Source organism: Falco peregrinus, chromosome 3, assembly GCF_023634155.1.
Source record: "Falco peregrinus isolate bFalPer1 chromosome 3, bFalPer1.pri, whole genome shotgun sequence".
NCBI lineage: Eukaryota > Metazoa > Chordata > Aves > Falconiformes > Falconidae > Falco > Falco peregrinus.
The window spans coordinates 82,155,575-82,176,825 of NC_073723.1; the positions used below are offsets into that span (position 1 = coordinate 82,155,575).

At 39.8% G+C, this 21,251-nt stretch overlaps 1 protein-coding gene across 2 annotated transcripts; it reads right to left on the bottom strand.

Annotated features, from left to right (window-relative positions):
- Window positions 1-7,601: 7,601 nt before the first annotated feature.
- UPP1 (uridine phosphorylase 1) lies at window positions 7,602-19,297 on the bottom strand. 2 transcript variants are annotated; one of them, XM_055800034.1, is made up of 8 exons: window positions 19,160-19,297; window positions 16,760-16,824; window positions 13,828-13,945; window positions 13,139-13,318; window positions 12,021-12,135; window positions 11,356-11,565; window positions 9,722-9,868; window positions 7,602-8,247 (listed from the first exon to the last, which is right to left on the bottom strand). In XM_055800034.1, the coding sequence occupies exons 2-8, from the start codon at window positions 16,810-16,812 to the stop codon at window positions 8,108-8,110; spliced, it is 963 nt and encodes a 320-aa protein (XP_055656009.1). In that variant the 5' UTR covers window positions 16,813-16,824; window positions 19,160-19,297; the 3' UTR covers window positions 7,602-8,107. The 2 variants fall into 2 exon arrangements, with proteins under 2 accessions (XP_055656009.1, XP_055656010.1); XM_055800035.1 differs by having other exon boundaries at window positions 13,160-13,318; window positions 19,160-19,296.
- Between the last annotated feature and the right edge of the window lie 1,954 nt (window positions 19,298-21,251).

The window sequence follows — 21,251 nt, forward strand, 5'->3', positions numbered from 1 at the left end:
TTTTGCATTCGTTGAGGAATCTCATCTTTCCACTTGCTTCTCAGTGCAATGACAGTAAGGGGATGGGTTTGTATAAATGCCTTCAGGGTGCTTTACTCCACAGTACATATTTTGCACTTGTTTCTATTTTTCTGGAGTAAAAATGAATGTAAACAACAGGAAAAAAGAATATGCAACACACATTTGTCTTTTTCCAGTTTGGTGACTTTCTGTCACTGCATTGTTAATGTCATGCATGTATATGCTTAGAATTTTTTTAAAAAGCATAGTAGGAAAATAAGTGCGCTGCTTAACCACGTAGCCTTATAAATTTCTGTATACATCTAGAACCCTTACAAGTACACATTTGGCACTTGGTGGTCCCATTGCATCATCATATGACTGTTTTAATTTTATCTTATAAAGGATGTGTTTGACATTTCATTCTCCTTTTCCAGTATACATTACTTACATGAAGATGGAATATTCTGATGAGTCAGAAAACTGTTAATGATTGCCACATGCTGCCCAGGATGAAAATCAGTCTTCCAGCATTTCCTTCAGCAAAGAAGGAGGAAAGTTCCTGGAGCTGTGTGTGGGGATCTGCAGCGGGGGGGGGGGGGTGGGGGCGGGGGGGAGCCTACAAGTATGTGTGGCAGCAGGGCCACCCAGAGACACAGCAGGTGTCTGGCAGTGCAGCTGTGTGCAGTTTTCCTGGGGGGTGAGAGTGACTGCCCTACCGACTGGGAATGTCACTGTGAGCAGAGAAGCAAACTTTCTGTGTATTTTGTTCTACACGAATGAATTGCCTAAGGTAGAATCTGATCCCCAAAAGCTCTCTTTATGGTCAATGGAGACACATAACACAGCCATTATAGAAGGCAATTCAAACCACCTATAATCTGAATCACGAGTCACACAGACACACGTTAGGACAGTGTGATGTCTGAGCAAAATATTCATGTCTCACTATTGCTGAGTAAATTGCATCATTACACTTTCTGCAAAATTTATTAGTATTGAATGGAAGATAGATTTTAACATTCACAGCTATTTTTCCACATTAAGTGAAAAATCCCCATCAATGTAAAAACTTTTTGGATACAGAAGTCAGCAGTGAGGAATCTGACTTCCACTAGATTTGAGCTAAGGCAGCAATCTAAAAAATTAGTAAGTCTGATACTTCTGCAATGAGCAACTGCGCATCTGTAAGTCCACTGAGCTCTGCCAGTCTCCATGGGATGAGGTTCAGCTGGTGCCTTATGTCCAGTGCCTGAGCTTCCCTTTCCCAAGCTGTGAATTTGAGTCACTTAGCAGCAAGTTTTGGCCCTCCAAAGCATGTTGGGAATCTTAGTTAATCCATGTTAAATTGACTGATTAATCTGTTAAAATCCTTGTATTTGAAATGGTTGAATTTTTACATTTTCCATGGGTTCAAAGAGTAGAGAAAAAGCAGATTATATCGGTGTCATGAATTCATAACTTTTTATACAGTGGTAAAAATCTCCTCCCAGCAAAGCAGAAATCACAGATGTAGAATATGATTAGCTGAACACCTTTATTCCTCTTTATGGCAGGATTTCTGTTTCTCTGCTCTGAGACTGAAAAATTACAAAGTAATCATTTTGCTTTAAATGGAAATGTGAAAGTCCTCAGGACATACTAGAAAACTAAGTAGTTCAGTGTTTACCTGAATGATGTTAAGCATGTTTGTACCTCTAAGACAGGATTAATTATGCATGAATGTGGGTCCATTGAGCACATCTTCTGTTCTTCCATTAACCTCTATTTCCCACTCCACTCTGCCATCAAAGTGCACATCTTCAGCAGTCATCAAGCATGTCACTATCTTTATTCTTCCTTCAGTGCTGTGGAGCAGAGCCACATGTCCCCGGTGCCTACTCTCTCCCATCATGCCCCCACTATGCAGCTCTCCTCTTGGCATGCCCTATGGTGGCTAAGTGTAGCTGGACAAAGAACTGAAAACAAAGAACTTACCTCACCAAGGAGCTCCACTTCACAGCTGGCTGGCATTTGCATAAGGGACGTTTCTGCCTTTAGTCAAGCAATACTAAAATCCCTGCTATTTCAGAGTACGTACAGTAATTTGTTTACTAGGACCAAAAGTGAAATTCTAAGATAGCCAAGATGAAAATTCTGTGCACAATTTGCATTTTTAAACAAATATTTGTCAATAATTGAATATTGTGAATATATGCATGAGTTCACACAGCCATTTTAGAAAGCTGTGGAGCAGGATCTACAACGTGTGATTTGTAGGAAATTATAAACTAATCATTCAGCGTAATTGTAAGCCGTTATTTATCAAAGCATCTGATACAGAAGACAGTTCCTGACGGTCAGTACGTAAGCCAAAACAGCTCACATGAACCATTTGCCAAATTATTTTGAACAAGTAATTCTACATATTTCTCTTCAGCCAACTGTATAATGTGCATATTTATTATGCTCTATATAATTACATACTCATAAATGTTGCATTCAGTTTTTTAATGCTAAACAGCTTTTCATGGACACAGGAAACAACTATTTTGTATGCAATTAGTATTCAGCACTAATGAACTACTGACTCCTTATGTTACTATACAAGATACCCAATAGACAAACACCTTTCCCCAGTGAGTTCTGTTAACTATTTGCTCTCATACATTGTCCTTTCTAAAGAAATTCATTCTTGCCTGGTATGGTGGTCTCCAGTAGTAGACTTGTTTTTTCTAGAACAAAATTTATGAAAGTAAAAGATACCTTATAAACATTCAACCAAGCACAATCCCTGCAGTGGTATTCTGGGAAATTGCTTATAACAGTGACTTTAGAAGAAGCAGGATGTATAAGCTTGATTGTATTATCTGTAATGTTATAGAAATAAGAGAAATATGAAATCATACCACCACCCACAACCCCCTAAAACAAACCATTGGCACAAAAGAGACAATATTAAAAATTAAGCATACAGACAGAAAAAGCAAATCAGTTCTGAATATTTATTGAAAGACATGCCAGCTATATTGCTGCCATGCTGGAAGCTCTTTTGAGTGATCTAGCTTTCATCAGTACAGTGTCAAGCAGTATCCTGTGCAAGTACCAGCCTTAAATAGCAACTTTTTTTAAAAGCTTCAAACACAGCACAGTTGCTTTTAGGCTAAATAAATTATATGTTTTCAGGGCTCCTTAACAGAGCAGCTGTAGTCAACAACATCTTGAATATTTCAGGGCAAATTAGAAGGTCATCTATTTCATCATGTGCTCCACTCATTCCTTCTGGAATGGAAAAAAAAATACACCCAGAATTGGGTCTCCAAGTGAGGACAAGACAGTGACCTGCCCTTTTCTGCTTCTACTTAGCTTTAGCAGGCTTTGTCTTGGTTTTAACTTAAAAAAATACTCCTATAATATGCAAGATATCCAAAATCACTAGGGCAGAAAAGGCAGAGAATCTTCTGTCAGCATCCAACTCTGGTTTTAAAACTTGACTGCTTTATAATATACCATCAACATGCCATGTCTAGCCTACAGTTTTAATATAAACTAATTAAAAGTAGGTTGACAAGTACATTCAAAGAAACATAGTTTCATATGTTAAGTAGGTTAAAGCCCAGGAGCCAAAAATATTGTTTGGTAGACAGGAATGCAGTCAAATCATATGAGAATATGGCTGGGAATCTGCTAAACTAGCATATTTTCCTATTACCACCCACAATTCCTTTCACAAGGTTTACTGTGTGATCACAAGGCTTTCCTTTTAACATTCTTAGAAGTAGTGCTTGTAAATATTTACATAGCACAGACCTGTTTTACAAAGTGCCTTTGCACTTGTATGCAAAGATGCAAGATGACATCAATTAGTAACAACTTTCCTGAGAGACACTTCCTGTGTGCAAAGTTAGGATATGATAAAAAAGATAGTTGTGGGCAAGGTCAAATAATAGGGCTGAATAAAATGGAGCACATTAAACAAACAAACAGACCCAATCTCACAAGGTGGCCAGTGGTTTGTTTGAGCTTCTGGACAGCTCTAGGAATTTTATTCTTTTAATATGACAGACTGATACTAAACTGAAAATTTTCTCAGAGTTACAAGCTCAGTGCCAACAAGAAGCATCTGGAACCAGGTTTCTGTGTCGTGTAAAACCGGCTCTGTCCACCTTTTTCTACTGCTGCATTTTGTTTGCAGCCTGAGCAAAAGCATCGTCCCTGTCAGCATTACTCTTTATTCTATTATTGTACCATAGAGTTTCAGATTTAATGTTGCTCTGTTCAGTGACCTCCTTTCTCTGCCTTTCAGGCAGAAGATTTTTTTAACTGTAATCTAATTCATACTCTGGAGTATAATATTAAATGGTAATTATTTTAGAAAGAGAAAGCATGTATTTAGGTCACTCCAACTTAAAAACTGACAAACGTTAAAGGAAAGCAAACCTCATCACCTTGTAGCAAACAGCAATAATCTCATCAAATCACATTTCTGTGCTTTTTTGTATTCAAGTTGTTGCATGCAGATCCAGTGCCCAAATCTCAGTTTGCTGCTTGCACTACTGAGTGCTGCATCCAGAACATAACTGCCTGTTGATGGGCAAATCTAGAAACATTCACACTTTAGTTTCTTTCACCTACCTTATCAATGGAAATTAAACACATTTCTGATTCAACTATATAAAAACTCTATTTAGGAATGTATTGAGAACCAGACTTGAGAAGAAAATCCAGTTCTGTTACACAATGCACTGAAAAGCCTTTGCAAGGACTTAGGAAGAATGTTAAAAAAGAGATATTGCATATTACATGTGTATATCTTCAAGAAATACTGAAATTAATGAATTATTTTGCCTGTTTCTTAAAGACAAAAATATTTATATTCTAAGCATTTTGTCAATAGGTCATTTCAAAATGTTCCTTTTCGGGATTTCTCATACCTTCCATTTAAGAAAATCCTTCTCTGAAATTTATCAAGATGTCAAAAATAAAAATCCACTCCAAGTCGCTAATCAAGTTACTGCACATTCTCAATCTCTTGCAAATGTGACACAAATTCATTCTAGCATATGTTCATCATGGTCTCAATGATTTCTTTAATAAAAAGGTAGTAACAGGCCAGAATACCATGAATCACAGAACAAACCATTTGTAGAAACCACTATTTTCCCCCTTCACACTTCCACACTATTCATATCTTCTACCTTTCCTTTTGCTTTTACCTTTTCTGATCTCTGGAATAAACTGATTCCATAGTCTATTGCTAGGTACAGGGTGGCACAGAGAACTAAAGCAGGCCTTTGACTTGAAATTGAACTGTATAGGGTTTGCAGGATTTGTATATCTACCAGGAGACGCTGCACTATGTAATATCAAACATATATGTAATATCATAGATGCTTTTAAAAATATCACCAGTCCAAGTCCTGATTCATGTTCCACAGAACAAATGTGAATGGCTAACATTAAATAATTGATTCACATATAAAAGCCTGTTAAATATTTTATAATTATTTATGGATGTCTTTGTAAAACCTACAGGAAGGTAACTTCACTCCCGGATGCACACAGCTGACTCATTTCTTTATCTCTCTGCCCAGTTGCAGTCACAAGGGAAAATACAATAGTTCTTATCAGGGTAACATTCGGGCAAGTTTCCTCTGAAGCCAAGTATTTGTTGCACATAAAATGTCTATAGAGCACCCTCTTGCATTAGGAATACAGCATTACAGGATGGTGACCAGTAGAAACAACAGGATACTTGGTCCCCTTTGAATGCAAATTTTACCTTGTCATACATCCCTTTACTCCATCCGTTAGAAAGCAAAATATTTTAGCAGAAAGAAAATACAGTGTCCTAAGGAACAGTGGGAAGGAGAAAGAACATATTGGCAAAAAGTGAATGGCTACATTTGTCCAGGGGTTTCTGCTAGGGTCTTGTGTATTGATTTAATAGCATAGTTGCATCACTCCATGAACGCTTGACCTTTAGCTTCAAGTTAGCTAGGCCACAATGCTAATTATATTTCAGCATGTAGCACGTAAATTTTTGTATTAGTTATCAAAAGAGACATGCCTACTTTATATGACTGTAAACACAAAATCTTTGTAGTTTCAATTGACAGCTCACACTTAAATGATTTAAGAACTTTTTCTTTTTAAGCAGTTTCCAAATTATTGCTGTCCTTCCTTTAAAAAGACAAATCACATCATTCCAGATTCATACCTCCAGGGCAACTGCAGTAATATGCTTCCTCAAAGCTTCAAAGAGCCACATTAGGCGTTTCTCTGTTTTCTTGGTATTTTTCTTCTCTTTAGTTAATTCATAGTAAGTATTTCTTTTACAACAGCACACTGTCTCCTCCAAACCCATACTGGTCAGTTTGGTATAAGCTTTTCTTGAGCTCAGAGTGCAGCACTTTGCTTCTTAAGTGATCTTTTTATCTCCTTGCTACTGGGAACAGGAGGCTGCAAAGCAAGGATGTGCTTTGTTGCATGTTTCTCAAGGGACCTCACAGGCTTCCTGCAATGCCCAGGCAAGCAATAGGAACAATTAAGCACTGACTTTTGCTTTTTTAAATAAGGGAGGAAGGGTTCAAACACATGTAGAGCCGTTCCCATCCAACTCCTTTCCCTTAAGCTTAAGAGAAAAAAAAAAAAAAAAAAAAAATGCTTTCTCTGAAAACTTACATTCATTGTATATCCTGAGCATAAATGAGAAAATGTTTTTTAAAATAAAGGAAGACTAAATAAGTAAATTTTTAAAAATCTAACATTTTTACCTGTTCTCCAGCTGAAAATTCTTCAAATTTACTACTAATCCTCATTGGCAGTTTCCTGTTCACAGGAGTCATCCCTTTCTTTATTGATGTTTTCATTACTTTGCTTCCAGTTTCTGCCACATCTTGGTGATTGTGTCTACTACTACATCACTTCCTCTTAGACCTAGCTCGCTACGCTCGTTAACAGTGTTGCAGACTACAATCCTTAGCTGGACCAGTGACAGCTGTTCTGAGATTTTATTCAGACTCTCTTGACCTGTAACTCCTCCTAGGACGACTCCTCCACTGCAGGAGGGAAAAAAAAATTACTCATTTTTCTTTAGCTGATCACATACTTACATGCTAACCACAGCAGCAAAGCTGCAATGAGTATGATTCATTACTAGGCCAACGGTACTGGAAAAATTGCAGAAATTGTTTTGATGGCATGTACAGTCAATAGGCATTCTCCAGGTCTTCAGAAGAACCGGGAACCATTGCAACAGTGAGTGTTATGTCCTGAAGACATGGAGACAAAAAAGAATTTAAAAAGAAACAAAGTAAAAGGAAAAAAAATGAACTACCATAATGCAGTCCTGTGAACATGCTGTGCATCTCCTGAATGTGTGTGCTTCCTCTTCAGTAAGCAGGAGCCTTGTCTCAGCGAAGGACTAATGCTCTTCAGTGCAAAATTACTTAATGCATAAATGTTTCCTGGGTATTGATTCAATCATATAGTTAAAATGGGATATGAATGACCTTTTTGGATCAATATCTATGAAGTATAGACATTCAACAGCTCAGTGTCAAGTCCTTAATGCTTAGAAAATTCAGTCCCACATTTTGTAATGTCATGAAATTTTAATATATGAAAATAGTATTGTTTATTTGTCAAAGTCTGCAAAAAAAATAAACTGCATTCACTTTAAGTTTTCTTTACAAGTGAAGCAACAAATACATTTATAATTTATATAATTTTTATAACAACAAGAAAGGGATTAGCATTCTTAAGTTAAAATTAAATTGGTGGCTTGCAAGTACTTGGCAATAAAAGTTTGATTTTCTTCCTAGTTTTACAGCAAGGATAAATAAAGCTTTTTCATATATTATAACAGGCTTTTCCTTTACAACACATCCACTTTCCAAGTCACAGAAAAGTGAGTCATATCCAGCAACAAGTGACTAAGCAATACTTAACTGAAGTCCATTCAGCACAGTCAGTTCCCAAAGCAGTGACATAAATGATTAATTTCCATAGACACATGGAATGCCATAAGGTATTCTGAGGCAAAAGACCTTTAATACACACAAGTCGTGACCAGGACTTCAACTGCGCAAAGGACTTCTGCTTCTATAAAACAAAGATGAATATTTCACACTTTCCCAAGACTTTTCTTAATGAAATATCCCACTAATTTCTGCGGTCTCTGCTGATACTCCAGAAGTACATCATGTGAGCTACTAATCTGATCCCCTTCAAGCCGATTCAGAAGAGTGACACACACTACAGCAGCTAGAAATTAAAAGACAGCATTAGTTAGGAATGACATTTTGGCACTTCTACAGTCCAAAAGTATAAACATTTGAATGAACAGCTAGAATATTAGAAATATGAGAGAAAACAAACCCCAAAAATGGTGCACAATACTGTAAGATGTTAGGGGACTAGCATGCTGTGGATGATACACAAAAAAGTTAAAAATAGTTTCAGACAACTGATCACTACATTAATAAAGCAAAAGCTCTCAGGCAGCTGCAGATACTTATTGTTGTATCATGATTCTTATGTTTTTCTGGTTAGGAAATGTATTTCACAAGCACCCAGGACTTGACTGTTAGGAAGTGATGAGAGACGCTGTTCTAGCAGATGTAGCTAGAGCCCTCTGCTATCTACCTTATCCCCAACTCAAATCCCTGTGCTGTGCATAGCATCCTTCAGGAACTAGCAGATGAGCCGCTTCAACTTCCATGGATGGGGAGCACTGCAAGTACATGAGGATCTCACAGATCATCTCAGGCTTATCTACCACCTTTTGGTAATCAAAGCCCCAAAGGTAATGTAAAGGAGGCTTTCACTCAATCTGAGCTCAACCACCACTCTTCTGTATCTGAGGTTGCTGCTAGGGACAATCTGCAGAGCACAAGCAGTAACACACATCACAGACCTACAAAGTAGAGGCAGCAAAAGGACCAGGCACCCTAATGGCTCAGTGACAGCATGGGTTGGGTATTTAATCAATCATCCTCAAGTCAGTAAGAACTGAGGATGTTTGATGTAACTGTTGGACGACTTGTTTATTTTCCTTCATTTCGTCCTCAAATTTAAGGAAGTTTGAGAAACATCAGTGTTTTAAATTGGTAAATTCCTTGCCAAGGGAAGTGAGAGACTATAGTTAACAAGGTAAGTAGAAAGACACCATATCATATTATTTGTAAACTTTTTTTTTTCTTTCTGATCTTTACTGAAAATTAGTTAGCTTATGTAAAAATATTAAAAACGTCTATATGATTAGGAATTATTCATGAGGCCACTAAAAATCTATAACTGTTCAAGAACTAAAGCCCTAAGTCGACACATAATATTTTCAATTTAATATGAAAGTACAGAAAGTTATTATAGTTTTATATATATATGAGTATCATCTGATTGCTTAAATTAACCAGTTGCTTCCTGTAAACTTCTAAAACTAACTGAAGAAAGCAAATTAATGCTATAGGTTAATTAGGTATTTTAATTATTTATGTGCTTGCATGGGCTGGAACAGCAAATGACAGAACTAAACTGTGTAAGAACGATGTGAGGAAGTTTGCATAAACTGTGAATATATATGACACAAATCAAACATTCATAGCAACAAAACTATAACCAAAACTGTTTTCTTAATAGGCAGAACGCATGTTAGCACCTCAGTCAGTTTTTACCACAGGCCCCCTGCAATGCAGAAAACTTCCTATAGCTTGAATAAAGTGACTTTAAGTTAGTTTACCTTTGACACCGCTGAGATTACACATTGCAGCAAATACAGAAGACTCCATCTCTATGTTTCTGACACCAGAATCATAAGCTTCCTTTAAATACTGCAGCTTCTCTTCTTCATTATACAAGCAGATTGCACCATCCAACCTGCCCTGTCCTACAAAGTCATTTTGTAGAAATTTTCAGAGTGATGAAGCCACAGAACAAATTCAGTTTCTAAAACACCCAGTTATTGCAGTTTCCCCTATAAGTATCCAGCTTTTTACTACTACTCTTTATTGTCATGAACAACACAAATAGGACAAAGTGTCTATTGCTAGAGCTTCTACATATTATTTGTATTTTTTGTAATATGAATCCAGTAATTGGTCTTCTCCAGCTTAAATTCTCAAATTCATGAATGGGAAAATGTAAATAGTAGATTTCCACATGTGTGGCATGTATCAAAATCAGCAGCAAACTTTAAGCTGTATGGAAATGCTGCATTTTTTCTGTTTAATCATTGTCTAGAAAAACTGCCAGGTTTGAAAATGCTATCCTGATGCTACCTTAAAAGGATGAATGTTTTGTTACTTACAGACTCTCTAAGGTAAGAGGTGAAGAGTCTCTTAGCCAGTTAGCTTAATACTATTGTATTTTTTTGAAAAAATTAGTTTATTCCAATTATTCAAGAATAACACCTACAGATAAAACGGCAGAAGGTTAGGTACGGTAAAGTTAAATTACACAGTGTTTTACTCTATCTTTTTCTTCTCAGCAGATATACTCCTAAATTAATGTCCTTGAGCCTGTTCTGGTTTTGCTGTATAAGCTGAAAACATTCCTGATGTTTTTTAGTGTAGCTTGCACCTGTGATTGGTGTCTGAGGAGATACACAAACTGACAGTTTCTGACCAAGTTTGAGCACTATTATGAAAGACCATGTGTTCCCCTCTGCATTGCACCCTTTGTCACCTATTCAGGAACACCTAGAGAAAGACGGGTGCCATCAGGTGCCATTTACATCCTGTTCTTGCAAGATTTGAAAGATGTTTGTGAATAGACATGGGAGATCAAAAATCACCTGAATGTCTATGTGTTTACCCAAAGTAAGCATTGGTGCTTTGCCCCTCCTATGTAGCCGCATTTACACAACTCAGCAGAATATTGTCTTCAGTCATCTGATCACCACCACTTGGCTCAAAATGAGCACTGGAAACAAGTCTCAACACTTCTTTTAGAAAAGATTTACTTTAGATACTTAACCAGTGAAAAAAAAAACCAACCCCGAAACAGCCACAGATAATTCACACTCCTTTAATCCTCTAGGATGCCTCAAAAAATCACAGAAATTTTGTGACAAATGTACCTAACTGGTGAGTGCATGAAAAGTGTACAGTAGATGTACTAGATGTAGTTCAGAGGATCTACTAGAGCTGGGGGAAGACAAAACTTCCACAAAATTAAAAGTTTAATACAGTAAACTACTAAACACAATGCTTGATTTAACATATATGAAAAATAGATTAATTACAGTTGACAAGACTACTCAAAGTAGGAAATGCATTCTGTTCAGTGAACTGGAACATTAATGTTAAAATATTATTTATTACTTACTTACCTATCTCTGCTTACCAATACACTTACATTAGTCACCAGCCTTACCTTCATAGAAATCCAAAGTGCACATCGTGTTTCCAATGACTGTATTGAACTGATTGATTTCTTTACTGCACTGCATCAGTTCCTTAGCTAGCTGTTCATCTAGGTTTGTACTGCGAATTACAGTCTTTCCCAGAACAACCTGTTCAAACTGAGGTTTGAAGGTGGCATCTACAGACTGCCTAGTTATAACCACTGAGCCTGGCTCCAGACCTGCAGTAAAAATAAACAGATATAGCTTCACAATGTAGTTAATGCTCTGTTTCCATACACATAAAATACACATCTTGACCGAACTCTGCTTCTTTTAAAGGTGGCACTTTTGCCCCTGAATTCACCAAGGGGATTTTTTTGTGCATGACTAGCTGCTTCAGTTTATTATTATAAATAATATCTGAAAGAATGAAATTTTTCCTTTTTCACTATATATTCTTTCATACCTCGTACAGGACAGGAATGTCCTTGTCCTCACTTTGTCAGATCTCTTAAGTGTGTTTTCTCTATCCAAGGACAGATACTGCCTTCTATTTTAAAATTATGGAAGTAAAATTATTCATCTCCTGTGCAAAACTGTTCTCACCATCAATCACTTACTTGAAGAGAGATGCTTTACTCTCCTACAAAGATGTTTTGGTTTGAAGATAAAAAGAAATCAAGAGGGGAAATACCTATTCCACCAGATGTGCCAATGCGAATAATGGTTATGTTGGAACACTTGGCATGATACAACAGTTTGATCAGCTCGTGCAACATGATTGAAATAGAAGGAATGCCCATACCGTGCTGAAATGAAAGCAGAAATTCATATTCGACATTCACATAGACAATGCAAAACATATATGGAAGAAGGAGCTGGACAGTATCTCCTTCCAACTCATTCCCACAAAACCCCTACCTAACCTATGGGCCTACTGAAAGGCTACTGCAGATAAACAGAAAGACTCCCACTGGCTTTGGTACCCTATGGATGAAGTACAATATTTCTAAAAATCATGAATTGCAAAATATTTATATTCCTAAAAGTTTAAGTGGTGTCCTTTCCTAATAGTTGACAAATGCACTTCATCATAGAACTTTTCTTAAAAACAAGAAAAACCCCACTCTGATTTTTTTTTTTACCAACCTGAAGTGCTAGTAAGTAGTTAAGCTATTTTTCAAAACACAGACTTTGTGGTTTATCACCACGAAGTTCAGCAAACATAAATCCACCTTAACTTGCATGACAATGCAATAACTACAACCCAAAAGAAAGGGTACAGAATGATACTACAGTTATGTAACTGCAACTGAAATATGTAATCATATCTACAAATTAAAGGTATGAAGTTATAAAATGCACACATGAGTTAGCAACACAAGTCCCATGGAATGCTACTCTTAAGCTATGTTAGCATATCTGATAATGCCACTGCAGATACTTACTTAGCTCTGGATGCAATAGAGCAATATCTTCCAATACCCCACATGCATCGCATGACCTTTTTTCCCCCCATTATTCAGGAAACATAACAGGGAGGACTCAACAGTAAGTCTGTTAAATTATAAGGCAATTCCTGCAATATCTCAGTGGTACGCTAAAGAAAAAGGAGGTAACAAAGGAATGAAGGCCTCGGAGATTTGACCTCTTACAAGAAAGGGCTAAAAAGGAATTCTTATTTAGCTGACTGCACTATTTTGAGCGTGGCTGACACAAACTTAATAACCTGACTCTGTTTATTAAGTGTTTAAAAGAAATGTGCATTCATATTTTCTACTTTGAACAGCAAAATTGAACTGTGTCGCATACCTGATTCAGTGAGGCACTTACACTGACTGACAAAACGGGTCCCACTTTATACATTGCGTAACGGTCAGTTCCTGCACAGATGTTAGGATAGTCACAATCAGGGCTCCCAAGCCCCAGCTCTTCAGCTATGTAGGCGATAAAAGCTTTCATCCGTGAAGGACTTCCTCCAACACATACAAACTGGGGTGGACAGTATTCAACAAAACAAAATCAATTGCACGATGCAGCATATCAAAGAACATGCAAAGATCAACATGAGGATGCAAACACCTTCAGTTAACACAAAGCTATTCCCAGATGTAGTTCTTCTCGTAATCATTCTAAAAGGCCATGAAGAAAAATCATGGGGGAAAAAAAACCACACCAACCCTTCTATATAGCACTCAAACACCTTCATCTTGTTTTAACTAGTAAAAGACAGATACTGACTTAAAGGCCACCCAAAAAGGAGTTCTACCTGAACAGAAAGTTCAGTGTTTTCTTTTTTACTGGATGGAAAGAAACAGTCAGAAACAATTATCCCCATTTGCTTGATATTGAAAGTGACAAGAACCCACAAAATCTTACCACCTTTCCATTTATTCCTCAGTTGGTGGCATGCTGATACATTTAGTCTTATTTTGAAGACAGCTACACTTCCACCTTCTGCAGAAAAGCTTAGTCTTGCTGAATGAAATGAATCATCTTACCTTTACATCTCCAAACAGTGTCGGAAAATCATGGGTACCAGTCCCAAGAGCAAAATGGTACAGGAAGTCTTCTTTCATTTTCTCCAGATGAGGGTTGCAGAGATGGATAAAATTCTCTCTACCAGGACAGCAGCATTGTGAAACACAGAGTACATACAAACCCTTACATTGAACATGCTAATTTTGCAAAGTCAAGCAGGAGAAGCTGGAAAATGCCACACCTAAGCATGACTGCACTACCTTATTTTGGTTCTTCATGCATTATGTTAAGGAAATTCTCAATTTCTTGACCATCTTATGTCTTATAATAAAATCACATATGATATTTAACTTCCATTCATGGCACAGGATGAAATAGCTGAAGAAAAGCCCAGATGGTAGGATGCATTTGCAACAGCACAACCTTTACCTTAAAGAGTATTAAAGCTGTGAACCAGGCTGGGCCTTTATGGTGAGCAGAACAATAGGAGTAGGACCAGGGAATATTCAGTAGGCCACATTACTACACAGACAATCTGTAACTAAGCTGAAAAGCAAACCTGACCTCTAGTTTGACTGACCCCCCTGGCCACCTAAGAGGAGTAGGAAGATTTGGGCTTTAAAGACAGGCACAAAGGGGAATTCTGGCTATTTGGATCACTGTAACTCTGTGTCACCCAGTCAGAAGGAAAAAACTCTACAGTATGGGACTAGTAACAAGTACAGATGATCTGAAATAGGATAGGAAAGAGGCAAATGGGAATTTGAAGCAAAGAGAAAAAGAAAAAAAAATGCAAGAAAAAGGAAAAGAAGAAAAGGTAATAGTTCACTTCCTCTTGTTTCCTGCAAGAAAGTGATATAGTTTAAAAAAAAAAAAAAAAAAGGGCAAAAAAAGGCTTTTCTGAAGAACCAGGAAACAACAAGGCAAGGATACGTAGCACATGGGATCACCTTCATGGAAAATCTGATAGTGGACTAAGCAAGCAAGCTGAATGATTCATAAAATGTCTGCCTTGTGTCCTTGATGTTTTAAGTTAAATTGAAACAGGTAGTAAAAACTAGCCAGTAATCGCAAGCTTAAGCAAAATACCAGCCAATACTTCAAAGTAGTTTTTGAGAGACTAAATCAAGCAATAAATACCTTCCAGACACAAGAAGATGACTTAATAGCTTAATGAAGGCTCACTGCAGCCACAGCATGCCTCAGCAAATTCAAACTGCTTTGTCAGAGGAGAAACAAAAGAGCTTGCCTGGAGTTTATGCAAAAAATTACGACTTCACAGGAACAACTGAAGCCTAAACAGAGGTGTTTAGTGCTATTTTAGATGTTTTAGGTTATCTTATCTGTCTCCTAATGCCTGTCCAGAAAGGCAATGCTTTTCTGTAGATCCTATGTCTTATCTGTCAGTCCTGTGCAGGATGTATTGGTTACCTTAAGAAGCCTAAAGTGGCCTGGATGCCCACACTAAGGTCACTGAACTGTTCCTCAGAAAGCAAAAGAAAATTGTTACCACCTCAATATTCCAGTACAATCATTTTTTGTTCTTGAAATTCTCTCTCCAATGTCACTAACTATCCAGCAGCAGCTGCACAACCGAAGAAAGAGGTATCATCCCAATCCATCCTATTTGTCCCTGCCCACCACAGACTACCACCTTCAGCAAGCGAAAAAGCAGCCCAACAAGGCAGGTGGTTTATTTGCCCCTTCAATAGTACTTTCTTTCCATCTCCCACACGCCCCATTTGCCTCTCTTCATACTAATCACACCTAAGGTGGAAGCAAAGGCTTTAGTTGCCTTTGCTCTTTCCTCCAAACAACACCTTTGACTCTGTGAGAAATGAAGAAGTAGTGCAGACAGCCCAGGAGTTTGCCAGTTCATGTGAACAGAATTCCCAGGCTGTCTCCTCTGAATTATTCCTGTTCAGTTTTGTGGGACTCTTGACCCTTATTTCATGGGTCATTCTTTAATGCAGATCACATAGTTGGCTGTGCTGATGTTTACTGGAATGGCTTTTACATACAAATAGCCCATGATTTGGTATCACTTTACAATTTTTTCTCAGGCAAGCAAAACATATTTCCTTCTTTATGAGAATACCAGCAATCAAAGCTTCTCTCCAGGAAACAAAATGGGAAAGGGCGAAGCCTCTATTAAAAGTACAGGGAAATTCACGTGGTATGCTCCAACACCGCTGTCCTCATGCCTGGCCTAAATAACTTCCTTGCTCAGCAGCATCTGTATTTCACCTTCTTCATCTCATACCCCACCAGCAACACTCTTAGCCCACCGCCTCACTGCAGCTAAGGGCTCTTACTAACTTATACTGGTTATCTGCCCATCCAGATCTAATTGCAGACTTGGACCTTGGGGTAAAATGGGCAATAACAGTACGTGTATTACTATGTGTACATAGGATCAATGCCATGGATTTACAGTAGAGGCAAAGTTTGCCTGATAAAAATCTTTGTCCTGTAACTCTAAGGAGCAGACAATTTATCCCCCTCATACTGTTGTAAAGCACCTACAACTTCTGGGGGTTTAAATAAAACATGAGTATCTGAGAACTAAATATGCATGTATGGTTTTACTAAAATAAGCTTAAAGTAAGGATTAGAGAAACAAATTGAAATATTTGTTTAAACTCTTGAAGCAGGTAGGTCTGGCCATATGCAGCAACCAAAGTCAACAATTCAACAGCTCACTGGGTTAAAAAATAAAGACATCACATATGCTTGGAAAAAAATGAAAAACAGCTAGCCAGCAGAGCCCTCTGTGTAGGTGTAGTTAAAGCAGATAAAGACTCCATTTGTCAAAACAGCATCTACTAGATAACTGATGTTATAATTAGTATTTGTACCCTAAACTTTATCTTAAACTAAATGAGCGTGTAATGAGTTTGGGAAGGAAGGTAAACATAAACTTGGACAAGGCAATTAATTTCTGAATCTTACTTTGAAGACTGTTCATCATCAGTTTTCTTCTCATTTGAGACACCTGGAGCCATGTGTGCTTATACCTAGAATTATGTTAAAAAAATCAGATGTAAGTGCATCAGAATACTCCCATCTGTAAAGCTAGCATAATTAACGGTGGGAGAAAGCTTCTATACAAATGATACTATCATGAATATTAAACTCCTAAAGTAATCCAGCCACACTACAGCTTTTATAACTATAGCAAATTAGCATCTCAGATTTTTTATGGCTGAGCATCACCACTTTCAAACCACTTAAGCCTAAACTAATCCCTGGCTAACATAACTCTTATCTCCCACTACTTCTGTTGTGTGGTATAAACAACAATTGGCTCACAGGCCAGAGGGAGTTAATTCTCATAGCTGACTAACTAATCCTCTTTCTTCTATATACCTCCCATAGTGTCAGTGACTGCTGAAATAGCTCTAGCCCTTTCACCACTGGCTCCAGAAGGTTTCCAAAGCTCATCTCTGACTGTCATGATGCCCGAAACCTGACTCCAGGAAGCATCTTACTCATAATATCCTCTTCATTAAACTCCGCTTACTGACCTGAAGAGACTTTCTATCTGTCCCAGCCTAAGGATGAGGAAGACCAAAGCAAAATATGACTCCAAAAAGCAGCAGCACTCTAGTTTATCATCCATCTTGAGTATCTTTTTTCCTAATCCATTACCATAACCTATACCAAAAACCTTTCTGCATTCTCCTTTACATTTAAATAGGCAAATGTATCCCTGAGGCTTTGGTGCTGATAGGATGACAGAATTCTAATCACAGACTGACTCATTTGTTATTATTTTCAGAAGTGACTAAGGCTACATGCCAAAGTTGCTAATTCCTGGGAATGTCTTTACAGGAAGTACTGAATCACAAAGTTTTTCTTTACCCTCCCTTGCAAAGGTCCTGACAGCACAGAGATTGTAATAGAGACAGGACTAGAATGCTTAAAAGCCCCAGGATTACACTACAAGGAAATAAATAAATAAATTTAAAAAAAAAAAAAATCAATCTTGCCACAGAACTACGTAATACGTGAATTTTTAAAGAACTGAAGAATGAAACAAAATAAACCTGAAGTCCACCTATTAAAAGCCACTGAATAATGGAAGTGTACTAAAATGTATAAGGACAATTAGTTTTCTTCATTTAAAATACTAACTTTTATTGAATACACCTAAACTTCACACATAACATGTCTAAATGTATACTAGAATCTGTGCTCAAGGAGTCAAAGTATGAAAGTTGCTTTTAGAATCAATTACGCATCTTTATGGTGGTATGACTAGAGTAAGTTACTACTACGCTATTATACCATGTATATTATGAGAAAAATGTGTAACTTGTTGCAAGAAAACTACAGTGCTCTGAGTCCTATTAACAAGGCATTAGAAGATAAGAAGAACAAACAACAAAGTGATTTTGATGTACCTAGATGACAAATCGCTGCAAATAAACTGAGGATACTCATTCAGCTGCTGTTCAGAGTCTTAAGCAACTACGTGATTTTTAACAGTGTTCTTGGTTCTGTGTTCCTCTAGGTAATGATGTACTTCAAAAAAACAGAGAACAAAGTTCCCTGGTCGAGTCGAAAGTCCAGAATACCCTCTCCACAGCCCCCAAGCTGCTGCCTTGGCAGGAACAGGAGCGCGCGGAAGCATTTTCCCACAGCAGACCCTTCTGGCAATCGGGTGGTAGCTAACAGGCAGCCAGTTAATATAAAGCCACAAAAAATTTCACACTGCCTAAAGAGAAGGAAGTTTTTATGGCCATGTCAAGGGCTTCAGCACTGTTCCTCAGCCAAACTTAAAACTGATGTCCAAGAAAAATGTGCTCCCAGAAGGGCTCAGCTCGAGAGCAGGCACAGCCCGCCGTAACAAGTGTGCAAATCCCCGGGCCGATGTTTAAAACCGGGCAGAATCCGCGACAATTATTATTTCTCATTTCCCCCTCCCTCTCCTCTTTTTAACGGAAAACCCAATTAATAGTATCTTTAAGGAAACGCTCTAGTTCGGCATCAGCGCAAAATCGGTATTTACACCGCGGCTTCCCTCTTGAGGTGGTACAGACAACGACAGCTCGTTCACCGTGCACATCCCTTCCTCTTGCTCCGCCGCCGGAGGTACCTGCAGGCAGCTCCCACCCACCTGCCCGCGGCAGCGACGGCACGGCACGCCCGCACCCCCGCTCCGACGAGACCCCTGCCGCAGCGGCCCTTCCCGCAGCAGCGGCGCCGCACCTCCCCGCCGCCGTCCCCCCGCTGTCCCCGCCGCCGTCCCCCCGCGGCGGCCGAGGGAGGCCCGCGGGCTGCAGGGGGCCCCACCCCCCACCCCGCCCCGCACCCCCCGAGCGGCAGCCGCCGGGGCCCGGCTCTCACCTGCGGCGGCGGGAACCGCCCGCTGCGAACCGAGGCGCGCCGCTCCTGCACCCGGGCGCTGCGGGGGCCCAGCCGCCTGCCGGCTACGGGCGGGCACCGCCCCGCCACGGGCGGGGCCCGCAGCACCGGGCGCCATTAACTCCCTGCGCGCCGGCGGCGCGGCCGCTCGGGGCGGTGGCACCGGCCCCACGGACGCCGGCGGTGGGGAGGCGAGAGCAGCGCGCCTCGTGTGCGGGCAGCGCCGGCCCCCGCCGCTCCCCCGCAGCGCTGCCAGCTCCCAGCGCCGTCCTGTACGTACGTGCTGGCACCCGCGGGACTGCGGAGTCGGGCTGCGTTGCGCCGGCATTGGTACCTACATCTGTAAATGTATATTCGTACAGACTGTCTTTAAGTGCACGTCTTTCACGAGCACTTTTGTACGGCAGAAGAAGGGGGTGAGGAAAGAGCACTGGTGGCTTCTGCTCATACCACAGAACAGACTGTTTCAGTTGGAAGGGACCTACAGGGATCACCTGGTCCGACTGCCTGACCAGCTCAGGGTGACCCAGTTAAAGCACGTTGTTAAGGGCACTGTCCAAATGCCTTTTAAACACTGACAGGCTTGGGGCACTGACCACCTCGCCAGGAAGCCCGTTCCAGTGTTTGAACACCCTCCCGGCAAAGAAGTGCTTCCTAATGTCCAGTCTGAACCTCCCCTGGCACAGCTTTGAACCATTCCCACGTGTCCTACCGCTGGATCCCAGGGAGAAGAGCCATTGCCTCCCTCTCCCCTTCCCCTCCTCAGGGAGCTGCAGAGAAGCCATCAGGTCACCCCTCAGCCTCCTCCTATTGAACAGGACTGTCCCTAGAATCAAACCCTGAGGAACACCACTGGTGACCAGTTACCAGTCAGATGCATTCCCATTCACTACAACCCTTTGAGCTCTGCCCTTCAGACAGCTCTTCACCCACCGTACCGTGAACCTGCTCATCCCACAGCTGGACAGCTTTTCCAGAAGGATGCTGTGAGGGACAGTATCAAAAGCCCTACTAAATTCCATAAAAACTACATCCACGGCCTTCCCCTCATCCCCTAGGTGGGTGACCTTGTCATAGGAGGCTATCAAATCTGTAAAACAGGACTTTCCCTTTGTGAACCCATGTTGACTGTGCCTGATTAATCTTTAAATGCCTTTGAATAGTTCCCAGGAACTGAGGTTAGACTAACAGGTCTGTCATTCCCTGGTTGTTCCCTCACACACTTTTTGTAGATTGGAATACCATTGACTAGCTTGCAGTCATCAGGGACCCCCCACCCCGACTCCCAAGACCTTTGGTAGATGATTGAGAGGGGTCCTGCCATATCATCCACTAGCTCCCTCAGTACTGTGGGATTAATCTCATCAGACTCACGGACTTGTGAACATTCAGCTGAGACAGCTGGTCCCTTACAATTTCAGCGTCCACAAATGGAAAGTCACTGTTCCCACACTCACAATCCTCTGACTCAGGGGACTGGGCAGCCCAAGGTCTATCAGTATTATTAAAGACTGAGACAAAAAAAAGCACTGAATGCCTCCAATTTTTCTTCTTCCTCATTAGCCAGATGTGCATCTTCAACAAGTATCAGTCCAATGTTTTCTTTAGACCGCGTCTTGCTATTAACACACTTAAAAAAGACCTTCTTATTGTGTGACACAACACTGACCAGTTTCAACTCTAATTGAGCTTTGCCCTTTCGTGTCTTCTCCTTGCACATACAAACCACAGCTGTGTAATCTTACTGCGAAGCTTGACCTCAGTTCAAGAGATCATATGATTTATTTTTCCTCTCGAACTCCATAAGCAGTTCCCTGTTCAGCCAAGCTGGTCTTCTGCCCCACTTAAAACACAGTGGAATTGCCTGCTCCCATGCTTCTGAAAGGTGGTTCTTAAAAACTAGTCAGCACTTGTGGACTCCTAAGCCCTCAAAAGCAGATTCCCAGGGTACTCTGCTAGATAGGTCCCTGAATGGCTTAAAGTTTGCTCTTTTGAAGTCCAGGGTAGCAACTCATTGTTATTTTTTCTCATTACACTAAAAATTTTATACTCAACCATTTCACAATCACAGTGG

Excerpts from the sequence above, each read along its gene's own strand:
- UPP1 (XM_055800034.1), bottom strand. The coding sequence starts at position 16,812 with ATGGCTCCAGGTGTCTCAAATGAGAAGAAAACTGATGATGAACAGTCT. Across the intron at positions 12,136-13,138 it reads TAAGTGCCTCACTGAATCAG|CACGGTATGGGCATTCCTTC; the intron begins GTATGCGACACA and ends CTTTCATTTCAG. Across the intron at positions 8,248-9,721 it reads TAATCTCAGCGGTGTCAAAG|CTGCTGTAGTGTGTGTCACT; the intron begins GTAAACTAACTT and ends TTTAATTTCTAG.